Source organism: Echinococcus granulosus (genome assembly GCF_000524195.1).
Source record: "Echinococcus granulosus chromosome Unknown EG_S00089, whole genome shotgun sequence".
Classification (NCBI taxonomy): domain Eukaryota; kingdom Metazoa; phylum Platyhelminthes; class Cestoda; order Cyclophyllidea; family Taeniidae; genus Echinococcus; species Echinococcus granulosus.
This window is the reverse complement of record NW_020170469.1, coordinates 58,022-70,877: the sequence shown is the minus strand read 5'-3', so window position 1 is coordinate 70,877 and position 12,856 is coordinate 58,022. Positions and strand designations below refer to the sequence as shown.

The 12,856-nt window shown below is 39.5% G+C and overlaps 1 protein-coding gene across 1 annotated transcript; it reads left to right on the top strand. All coding sequences in view use genetic code 11, as the record gives it.

Annotated features, from left to right (window-relative positions):
- Positions 1–138: 138 nt before the first annotated feature.
- EGR_07866 (hypothetical protein) lies at positions 139–4,259 on the top strand (the record flags this gene model as incomplete). The annotated part of the gene is made up of 4 exons (XM_024497115.1): positions 139–208; positions 248–459; positions 750–954; positions 4,192–4,259. The coding sequence occupies 4 exons, from the start codon at positions 139–141 to the stop codon at positions 4,257–4,259; spliced, it is 555 nt and encodes a 184-aa protein (XP_024348452.1).
- Between the last annotated feature and the right edge of the window lie 8,597 nt (positions 4,260–12,856).

The window sequence follows — 12,856 nt, the reverse complement described above, 5'->3', positions numbered from 1 at the left end:
TCTGATGTGGCCTCCTCCAAGTCTCCCATCTTTGCCTACTGATGCAACCGCCTCGCACCAATTAACTTCAGCCTCATGCCAAAAAGGGCATATAAAGGCTAAGGTCATTGAAGCAAAGCAGAACTCCACCGCTTTGGCATGCAGTTTTTGCAGTTCTATGGTATACTATTCCTTCTGACGCTCCTACCAGTCTCCATTCTCGGTCACGGTGAGTTACACATCTCCTCCTGTTGACACGACTGTGCAGGCTCCACCATCGAGTCCATCATTGACAGCATCATGAAGGATGCACCAGAATACTTGGCTACAAATGCTAAGAAATTCCAATTGGAATCTGTTGGAAGTCTCGTTCGCTCCTGTCCTCTTTCATTTTACGAGACTCTGTTCAATGGGGACATCACCTATACCCTCAGCACTTGCATCAATGCAACCCACTTGGTATTAACTCCTCCCACTTCAGTGAGTTTTCTGCACAATATACTTTATTACATTAATTACATCCGCTTCCTTTTTCTCTCCACCAGCACATTGTAGTTTGCAGTTATATATCACAATTTTACTATTGAGACATTTAAATACATAAATTGTGGGAGATTTACAGCCCCATATTTCTTTGGATGAAAGCTTAACAGTCATTTTGCCACACCTTCTTGAAGGCCATTTAAATCTTCTGTTATAGATATTTCAAAGCCGATTTTGTGATTCAACTAACATTTTATTTTGATAACCATTGTTTTTTCGCATTTTAGATTGCAAATAAATTGGAAATCGGGAAGGTAAAGCTGGTTATTTCTGTGCAAGTGAAAAAAGCCATCTATCCTGAGGTTAAACTGGAGTTGTCGGCACCGGTCTTTGATGATGCATATGCCTATGCATGGTGGTCATTTGGATTGCCCGTACCAGCTGGACCATTCAAAGGGACAATAATCAGTCAAGCCGAAACGAGGATTGCAAGTGAGCTTCAAGCCTTCATATCAGCCCTTGGCTAAAGCATTTTATGTGCCTTTCACCACTGTCTCGCCTCGACCTCCATTTGACGCAATCACTGTGTATCGGTGAATATGAAGCAGTGTACCACTGCATTCCCTCCACAGTAACCCCCTCCACCCAACCGTCTTCAACCAGTACCGTCCCTGCATCATCTTTTGTTGGAAGTTTTCCAATTGCTCAAAAAAGAGCCTTTCAAGTAAATGGATTATTATTACTTCCACGGTTCGGGTGGTGCATGGAGAAGCTGAAGGACTGCGTCAATCCTGGTGGATTTAATCAATGGTAAAGATATGAATATGCTTCCATGCCACAACGATCCTTTTAACAGTCTTAAAAGTAATAATAACACCAACTCAGTGGCGTCACTTGCCGTGTGTTTCTGTAGCACACCATTGTAAGCCAAACACTGACCCAAATGTGAGGGAATCGGCAAGGTGCTGGAGAAAAATTGCATAAGCAAAGGCTTGTAGACACAAATCAAAGCATACCTTTTGCTCCAACTACTACGAGATAGTCCATGCTTTAAAATCACCCACGAGATAGGAATAGAGACCACTGACAGCCCTCAAACTACAGCATTAAATAAGCAGAGTTAATTCCATAACAAAAGTATTCTCACTTATTGTTGAAGTTAGTACCAATTTTGTGGCACTTGGTTTATCAGCTGAGATATTTAATGCCAATATTAGGCCGTACAAAGGTTGGTATCGATGGAAATGAGACACAGTTATGACTTCGGTAGACGGTTGCATAAATTCTCGCTAAGCCGGTCTCTACACGAGTTCGCATATCGCTATCGTACTAAGGGTGAAGTTCTCTCTCTCAGAAGACCCAAGCACACAACAAGTAGTTGCGGCTACTTCTACCGCATGTCAACACCCGACAAACATCTCAGTGGCGTCAACTTTAACCACCAAAGCCTAATCCTTAAGTTCACTTCTACCTCATTTATTATGGCAATTTTATGTCTTCTTTTACACAGTGTTAGACGAGGGTCATTCACAAAGTTACTTGCACACACTACTATACACATTACCCTTAAAGTGTCATGGCGACAAGCTGACACGCGTGATGATAATGCCATCTAAGATGACTTTTGAGCCTCCCATGGTGACCTTCTGGTGTAACCACTTCTCACCAATGAGCTTCAGCCTTATGGTACAGGGTCTAAGAATGGTGACTAAAGCAGCAAAGCAGAACTCCACGTATCTGGAAAGTTGATCTTTCATTTCAATGGTACATTGCTTCTGGTGTCGCTTGTTTCGGTCTCCCCTCTGGCGTAAGGTGAGTGAAGCATCTCCATCGAGTTCATCATTGATAGTACCCTAAAAGGTACACCAGAACACTCAGCTACAAAGGTTGAACAATTCTGTGCTTCTTTCTATTTTCCGAGACCCTACTCAAAGCAGAGGTAACTCACAATTTAAGTTAAGAATCTCTCCTTATGCTAAGGCAGGTCAATTGCTCTGGTGATTTGATTGGATGCGCATCCTTCTTCAATTTCTTCTCATTTTCTACAATTGAATTGTTGCACTCAAAATACACGCTAAGTACAAAGGTTAACAATAAGGATTTGCCCTACTTTTTAGAAATCGCAATAAACCAATCACTTGTAAAGCCTCCATAATTTGTCTCCTTTTAATTATTTTCATGCAATTTATTTTAAATAAAAGATAACAAAAAATTCTGGCACATTTATATTCGAAGCATTACCTCCTATTGTTACACACAGAGAAGGATCTTTTTGCCTAGCTTGTGGCAGATTGTGAAGCACGGACTACCTCCCCGTAGCCGACTCAAAAGGGTACTGCAGGGAGTGTCGAGGGTGACGCATAGAGTGGAGAGCTGTGTAGTGGAATAATATATATTTTATCCGTGCATTTGACAAGCAAGGCTCCTTAGTCTCCGTCTTTGTTCTCCATGTGGGTAGCGAAGCAGTTTGCTCACGCAATCCCCTCCAGTGTTTTGTCAATTCTCCCCATATCTAAGGCAGCAGTTTGCCTAGAAATACACCACAAACCATACTACCAGACCAGTGCGTAATTCACCTTTGAAACGATTATAAGATCCTCATATTAAATTAACACGCACAGTTAATCTGTTCCCCTTTGTTGCAGCTATTTTAGAGGGCAAAGTTTGCTCGGTTGAATGTTAAAGTCTCCTGAGTAGCAGAGTCAGCGTGTGCTGTGGCAGGGTATCAGCACAACTGGAGGGAGACAGTTTTCCAGATTCACTAGGCACAACCGCATCATAGACGTCTCAATAATCTATTCCACCCAGTAAGTCTCTACAATCGTACGATTGCACCACCTACAACAGCACGTAATCTACAAGTCAACAGGAGGAGGCTATTTAAGCTGCAGACGTCACTGAAGTAGGAATGCAGTGGCTCACTTATTTACACTAAGTGGTGCACAGTGATTGCGGTAAAGACGGGTAGGACTGGAAGTAAAGATGGAATAAACTGAAGTCGGGGGAGAGAGTGAATGATAGAATGCACATGAGATGCTGCACACGAGGGCGGATACAAAGGCCAGGATTCCGCCTTCAATCATTGTTCTGGCTTGACTTATTATTGCATCTGGTACGAAAATCCATTTGACCACCAAGCATAGACATATGCACCGCCGAAGACCAAGCGCACATTTCCACTTTAACTGGGGGACGCATGGCTTTTTTATTTGCATAGAAATATCCAGCTTCGTCGTCAGAATTTTTACTTTCTTCGCAATCTTAAATGTAAAAGTGTATGGCCGTTGGAATAAACTGTCAGGTGAACAGGCAAATCAACTTCAGAATGTCTACGATGAACTGGCTCCTCTAAATAAGTTTTCCTTGGGACATCATAACTCACTTTTTAAAGGCTATTCATTCATAGTTATCGAAGTCTTCCAATCTCTTGAATTTGCTCGCGGGGATTACTTATCCAAAGTATTGCTTTCATTTTAATGTCGTCTCTTTGACGAAATACCGTCGCAGTTCTGTAGGTAGATATTGAACAGTGAATCAAAATCAGGAGTGCAGCAACTGTGCCTTTTATTGTCAAACCGATGAGGTAAATGGGATGATGGTAATATTTGCCACTGGGAATAGGCTCCACCATGGGTTGTGGTATGTCGTTGTCCACACCTAGCTGCATCGTAAGCTAATCTCACCGGATCCACCTCAGGTACCAGCGTGTCCGCTCCTGATCGCATGCAGCTGCAGTAAGCGCCACCACCACCGCCGCCACACGCTTTCGATCGCAGGGCTCCCGCGCCCCATCATGACACCTCCCCCCTATCATCATCAAGTGTATCGCCATCCTATTGAGCGCTCGGAGGCTGTCCACCACTTTGACGAACCAACTAGAAATGCTGATCTATTTCTCTTATGCACTTGGCAACTTCACTTCCTACATACGTTCTCCTTTTTTTATTCGGTGTTGAAGGGTTCGGTTTTTGGAAGTGGTCGCATTTTCCACACATTGACGGCAAACGTGGTAGCGAATCAATGATTACCCCTTTTAAAATGTCGGGTAACGTTATCAAGGTCGGGTCTCGGTCTCTCCGTTCCGATTCGTTGCCTTGGTACACAGGACTGACCACCCTCAGCCTTAATCCGCTGCATTCTGAGAGGCAGACTCCCAACTCCGAATTCATTCATTCCCAGTCCTGACCTTCATAAGGTAGACAGCGCTAGCTGTGGCTGCTTCTAGGCAAGGAGTGACTGCTATCCAGCTGCCTGCCATGGGTTCATGATGTGGAAGTTAAGTGCGGGTTTCCATCCATGCTACAGTCTTCAACCTGTTGGTTTTACTTTCAGTCGTTCCTTCACAGTGGTAATTTTACCACAGTATAAATACCTAACAATGTCCCTTCCATGGACCTATTTTAAAGCTCAAGGTTTGCTCGTTTGATTCCAAAAACTCCAAGATTGAGATACTAGTAGGATCACTGTGTGCTGTGCCATGGAAGCATCAGTAAAAAAATAACGAGAATTCAGTTCTTCTGGAGGGAAACCGTGTTTCAGTTTCTCTGTGCGTGGCTCCAACCGTAAAAGTACCACTTATTTATTTCACCGAGAAAGACGCTTTATTCATGAAATTTCACTATTTCAAACAACACGCGATGCACAAAGGCAACTGGTGGAAGCCGTCTGGGTTGTAGGCGTTGTTGAAGTGCGATGTTTCAGCCGAGGATGGATACGAAGGCTCGAAGTTCACTTTCAACCATTTTCTTGGCTTGACTAATTATTTTACTCCTAAGTAGATCGGTTGGAAGAGTAAAGAACCGCTTTTTGACATATGTCTTATCGAAAACCGGCGCTGATAATTCCACTTTGACATCAGGACGCACGGCTTTTGTAACTAGCACAGATATATCCAGCTTCTTTCGCCCAATCATCACTTTGTCCACGAGCTGAAATGTGGAATTCAATGTCATAAGTTTTTAATTTCCCTGTCACTGCTTAAATTGAATCTTACATTTGATACTCTTTGCCACAGCTCAGCAATGCAAGCACATACTTCTGCTCATTGCAGACTGGTATTCCGCCAGTTTTCCTCACCTAGAAATAGATCTTTCCTTCAAGAAATAACTGTAAATTACCATAATCTTAGACACTTCTTTCTCAATGTATAATTATTGACCCAACAGCCATTTTGACATCGCCATTCACATTTTTAATAATAATAATTCTAAATAATGGTAATTCATAATAATTTTAAACATTGTTGAATATGAAATGACCAAGATTGTAAAAGGTAGAGTAAAAAATGAACTTCAGAATGAAACGCGTTTACAGTTTGCCCAGAAAATATTCCATTTTTTGGCGATAATTTTGTAATGTCTTAAAAACCATCTATTCAGCTGTCCTGTTTGTGGCTGCTAAATTCGCAACAATTTTAGCCTTCCACCAGTGGTCATTTCGGGCTCAAAATTATACGTCAACAGAATTTTTTGCTTTCGGGTTTAATATTGGGCTGCACATCCAAAAGTGTGTGAAAAATTATTAGAGGAGATTACCTGACAGCACATATTCAAGCATGTACATCCAATTTCCATGCTTAAACACCGTTGGCGAAAATCAGGCCCTAACCAAGGTTACGGGTTATGGCGCAAAGTGTCCTCATAATTATCAACGCATCACTTAGTAATCTAATGTGTCAAAGTAACCGCAGGGTTATTTGAATAGAATATGGCTCTTGTGATGAACGAACACGATCATTCTTTAACTCCTATTAGGATAGCGAATCAAACGCAAATAATTTTGGATTTTTCCTGTAAAGTTATTTGATTCAGTTATCACTTTGTCTGCTGATGTTATGGTTCTAGTTTTGAAATATACACATACTGCACACTTTTACTGCGTTATCCTACTAGTTGCAGACGAGTGTCATTTGTGATGGCATCGCCCCTCCGACACGTTTTGTGCCTCAGAAATTCTTAAATAGCTCAACAAATTGACGATTATTACTCCTACAATGTCTTGCCATTTGCATATTATTCATCAGAACTATAGCTCCATGACAACACGAGATCACTTTGAGTGAATCAAAGAAATGTAGCAAGCCCTTTGCACTTTGCTTCGCTAAACCTTTGCCTTGATATTTGGGTCTTTGTGAATGCGTATATCTGTGCTTTGATTGCGATTATTAGATTTCAACTGGCGATTTGTCTCTGCAACTAATGGAAGAAGGAATATCAACGCCGATGGTATTACTAAGACTAACTACCACGGACTCACCAGTTCTTTGCTAGTAAAGAGGGGGATGTGCTATACACGGTTGACTGAATGCACCTGCTAGGCGAGAAACGTTCAGTGAAGCAAAATCTTGCAAGGGAACGGTTATCCATCCTCAAGGGAGGATTGTACTATGAACGAGCACAACCCCGACCATTTTGCTCGGTTTATAAGAGAAGAATAATAATAAAGATCAAGTAGAAAGAGGTGAAGGCCGAACCTATTATAATCAAATAATTAGTATTGTTTAAGTGATAAGGCACATTCAGTATTTTAGCAAAGACTTTCGTGGGTAATTATTAAAATTAATGTAAATGTAAACAGCTTACTAAAGTTTGTTATATATTTTTGAGAGAATTCTTCGGATAGAATATTTAAGACTGAATATGGCGCTATAATCCTTGTTTGCTTAAATGCGCCTTTTGGACGAGAGGCGGCCATAACAAACAAAGAGAATACAAGCCCAAACACTTTAATCCGCAATATTTGTATCCCCTTAATATTCCATCAATTGGAGCATGTCCTCCCCAAACTCGTCTATTTGTTCTAAGAGCATGATGGCTAAGGAGGAAGAGGTGAACGCTGAACCTATTAGAGTATATTTGTAAAATGACAATCTTAACTAATTTATAATTAAGCATGAATTTTTCGGCTTGAAGAGTAAATTATTCCTGTTTTAATATCCGTACTAAAAAGGTCTGTCTTAAGTTTAAGCAGATTACACTTAATCGTATAAAATTGTGCGGGTAGCAATTTATCACCAAGTTTCACAGAGAACTTGTTGCAAACGCAGGCCCTCAAATTGCAGGATATATTCAAAGCAAGTGTCGCCTTTCCCTGCTGTCACAAATACATGGAACCTTTAAATAAGTAAATTTATTTGGTGTTTTACAGCATTCAAAAATGGCGTGGTCGCTTGCGACTCCTTTTAACCTCTGCCAAAACTTTATCTTTACTTCATATTAATTATAAATGCCCAAAAACTATAATCAGTATTTATGGGTTAAGCTAATGCTATTCATTTGCAAAAAAACTTGTCTATCCCTTGGCTTGCTGTGACAAAGATGTCTTTATGGTATGGAAAAAATCATTAGAAAGTAAAGAAAATGTCATGAATAGCAGACATTGACTCGAATTCAACGTGTTCTTCAATCTATTCAACAAATACATCCTTTAGACACAAAGAAATCTTCAAGCAGGGACTAAGTCACAAATTGTGAAAATCACTAAAGAAACAATGGTCTCACTCCCACTGTGGATTGTTGAACTTTCTGCTTAAAAGCAATAGATCAAGAACTAGGGAGACTGTTAAAGAAGACAGGGTGATAAAGTGGGGTTGGCATTATTTGCAAAATAATAGCGCGGGAGCGAGAGGAGGCGCAAACTATTTGACGCACACCATTCAACGGTGATCGTCTGCAAATACATCAGCTAACTGCGACTCCAATAGCAAAAAAAAGAGGGGGCACATTCAAGCAACCGAACTCTTTTGAAGACATTTCGTTCTCATTATCTAACCACAGGATCCAAAAGTGGTTCGCTTACTGGAAAGCAACATGATACAAAAACGATCACAGGGATTCGTGATAGACTACTTCTTCTCTCCTTTGGCGAACCACGTGCAGTAAAATCTGAGCCTACTCATATTTTCAACACTTTTATTTTCAAATGATTAAAATGAAGCTAGACAGCTAATGCAAAGCCTGGGTAATTTTAGTTACTACTTGCTTTTTAAATATGCTTTGAGTCAGATGTGTGGTAATTCTGCCTTGATACCATCCAAGATGACAGATATCTTCGCCAGTAGGTTCATAAAAACGCCATTTAATAAGCAGGTTAGCTAATCGACTCTTTTTTTGTTTTTGCAAAAACTTTCAACTAGAATGATCCATTGGAGTTAAACTGGTTGCTTGGGCACTGATTTTTGGTCAGTGTTGGTTTATAGTATTATTTTTCAGTGCTAAACAATCTCTTTAAAGTCCTTTAATACAACTTGGTCATGCACAGCAGCAGTTGATGTTTTCATTATTTAAAAAGGGCTAGGCATTATGAGAAGAACGTGGGCACGGCTAAACTTAATTTAAAAATTCTAAATAGATTTTGGGATTTTACGAAAGACATAAAATGTAGATATGGCTAATGGTTGCTTTATACCGAAAACGTACTATCGTGGGTGGTTTTATTTAGATCAGAAAGTTTTATTTGTTCTGTTTGACTTGGATCTCTCTGGGTCTTGCCTGAAGTCGATGCAATATATGCTGCTAGGCAGAATATTCACTGCCGACGTACAGAAGGGCTAACGCGCTACTAGCATGGCCCTAAGTCCATGCCGCTTAGCTAAAGTACAGTGGGGAAGATTTCGGTCCCCGAAGAAATAAATAAGCAACCAAGGTATTATGCTACTTCATGGTTCGCAAAAGCCACATTACCAAAAGTGAGTTTTCCCTTAAGTCCGCATTGGTTCCACTTGTTAACGGTCAACATCCATCGCTTCGTTAAAAAGATTCCGTGGATAGCTTTGTTAAATTTTAGGCAATTTTCTAGTAAGTATCGTGGCCTAATATGCTGAATGCTAATTTAGCAAATTCAAATTAGTTTGAGATGATCAGATCATCTTATATTTAATGCGTATATTTGGGGAAAATTAACAAAAACCATTGGCTTGCAAGAACAGGCTGTAATATGTTGTCCAATAAATATTTATCTAAGGGCTTAATTTATCATTACCTAGAGCGATATGGATAGACAAAAAGGGTAATACTTGTTTTATTTTGCCCTCCTCCTAATCGCAAAACCATTTACATACCATTCAGAACATGAACATGCACACAAAGCATTGACCCGCAGGAATGAACTATTGTCTGGACAGTTTTAAACAAAGCTGAGTTGAGTAGTAAAATAAGTTTATATGTAAAATAACCAACTGAAATATTATTTTAATGCATTGTAATTTATCTCATTAGAAAAATATGCAAGTTTAAAGCAAATATTTTTAGTTTTAAAGTAAAATCTCAGTTCAGCTTAGGTTTTTCAATGTTAAATCCAATCTCTGACGTTGACATGACAGCTATTGTGCACAGATTCCGGACTGAGACATATTTCTAATATTATCACAAACGCAATTAAGTCCGCCACTGGAAGAGAATGTTGCAGAGGGTGGGGTTGAACACAAATGTCTTACCGAAGCAAAATTCTACTCAATCAACTTTAATGCTTTTATTATTCCTTTAACTCTTCATTCGGATTCTAAGGACACTTGAGAGTATCCGTTATTCTACTTCCACTGAGTAGCATGGTTTCCTGATAAGGGCAGTAACCCTATTCCACGTCCTTCTCTACACTGGCAACACGTATTTTGCGCCATACTTTATTTTTGGATTTTATACCCATGGATTACATTTATAAATAAATATAAAAGGAAAAGCCAAAGTACTTCTAGACTAGTGAGTGCAAATTAAAGGCTTCCTTCACATAATTAAACCTAGTGCTTTTCAAAGAAGTTGTTTATAGAGATAATTGAAAATGCTGAATAATGAGGAAGGATTTGAAATAATAAGAATAGTTTTGAACTTCCTCATTAGTCACACAATGAGATATCACACTTGGTAAAAAGTCCCTGTTAGAACGAAAAGAATCATATTGCCCTGACCACCTCGAGGATAGGTTTAGAGCGAAGGCAATTTCCCCTACCTTCCATTGAATTACTTTTATTGAACGAATTTGGGTATTTTTGATAATTCAAATCCAGCGACTTCTCTGAAACGCTAAAATATCTGGCGATCCAAATCAAGACACCATCGCCCATTATCCACACGCTTGTAGCGAACAAGCTGCTTAACAACTCAAGGATATTTAAGACAGTTTTAGAAATGGTGGTACATTCCTAGAGCATAACATTCAGAAGCAAATGGTAATAGAATCTGGATCTTTCTTAACAACCGAGCCATATATTCGAAAATTAGTTAATTACCAAGTGGAAAGAATTTGGGCTTTGATATGTTTTGATATCTTCCTTCAGTGCAGATCTAAGTGATTTACACATGGTAACTGGTTATAGATAGGGCATTTCATAAATTATTGTACCTTGGAGAATGAGAATAATCACTCTAATTAGTTCTACTTTTCAGCGGATGTAGGCATTTATCTTAGTATTTCGACAAACCTTAAGTCTGACTTCATTATAAGTTGATCTGATATTACTATAGTCCTGCTAAAGTCTAGATTAAGTAGGATGTCATCTTTTGATGTAGCTGTAGCAAATGGTAGCTGTAAATTCTTTAAAGAAGCACAAACTGCATAAGTCTTAAGAATGAATTTGCATTTACCAAAAAACCGCAAATTTCCACTTTTTATGAATTGTGAATAATTTGAGCTGCTCAAAACTGTCGAATGCCAATAGCGATATGAACCGACGCATATGTGACAGCAATCATTGTTTAGTATAAAAAAGCTAGTCACATCGTATGATACCAGGAGACTAAAAAGTGTGCATGTGGTTTACAGTGTACTTTGTTGGTGTAACTTCAAACTTACGTGCAATCGTTTACTCTTTTATACATCTCTCCGCCGATGCAACAAACTTTGTTATGCTCTTTATTCGCTTACCTTGGGCTTGATTCCACCTTCATTATAACACGAAAGTTATGCCAGACGGATTGAAGTGATTCTTGCTTGTCAGCATCCTTAAATAAGAGCTACACGGTTCCTGTCCACAAAAGCTAGTTTGGTGTTAGATTTAGTACATAATGATCCTGAAAGATGTGGCGATAAGACATCACTGGCAAGTATTTTAACACCTGACCTTGATGAGAATTTTATGCTAAAATAATTAAATACAAACAAGCTAAGGAAATTGTTATAAACCCTAGCATGAACGATGAGATAAAATCCTGTCTGTACCCCTGTCGTCTAAGAGTGGGATATCTTGCTGAAAGATTAGAAAATGAGTTCTCATGTTGTTCATCAAGACTATCACTTTTTCTGTACCCTGTTACTTTACTCTGCAAAAATGTGACGTTGGAAAGCAACTGTTTGAGCAGGCTGATTATTTGCTCTAGGGTAGGTATTGAATTTTGCAATTCTTAGACAATTCACTCACTGCTCCACTCCACACTGCCAATGTACCAATTCATCCCTACAAGTCTGCTTTGTGCGCTTGTGTGCATAGAAAATTGCCAAAAAAGATTTGATTAAAATTTCTTTACCAAAGAACAAACAAAAGCTACCCCCATGATCTGCCTACTCAGTAGGGGAAACCCGGAGCAAATGCATAAAGACGTTGATCTAAGAGGCAGCAATTTATGAAGAAGCTTCTCTTCTTTATGAGACCTTACAGAACCCGTAGAGGCGCAGATGATTCATGAGAAGATCGACACATTAGGGTGGAAGTGAGCAAATGGGAGGAAGAGGGAGAGAGATGTTGGCTCATTATCTTGATGATATGCCTTTAGGTGACGACTATCGCCTATTCTTGTCACCAGCGTTGGGCACGCACTTGCGGCAAGAAACTGGCAGTTGGCAAATGGGAACAAATTGGGTGGAGGCAGAGATAGCTGCAGGTAGCCGCTTTTACTTCCAGATGCAAAGCCTTTTTCAAGATGATCTTCTCAAGCTTGCATGTAGTCGGTAAAGGCCTGTGATTTGTGCTGTTTATTTATAATTCTTTTAACCCATTGAAACTTACATCAAATCTTGTGCAAAAATCGAGATTTTTTTTGAGAAGAATTATGAGAAACAAGTAATTTAAAGGATCTACATGCCTTCATGTCTACTTTTAAAAAACCAGATACGTAATTTTTTGTTTCGATGTTTTCAGTTTTCGCGATAATCCCAAATACTAGGTTTCAGGTTGGTCTGCGCAGGTAGACGAACCATTTTTGCACACAAACATCCCTATGGTTTTCTTATGTGCTAAATTAAAATTCATGCTTTGTTCCTGGACCTCACCTGACTCAATCGTCTTCATTGAAGCCTTTTCCTTTACGCCAAATATTTTATTAATTTAAGCTCCTACTGTAAAGCATTGACAGGCCTCGAGCAGTAAAGACAGTGAATGTCTAAAGTGCTATTACCCAAGAAGACTCAACTCTGGCTCTGTTGATGTCGACAAGATGTCTGACTGAGGTTAGAAGCAATGTGCGGT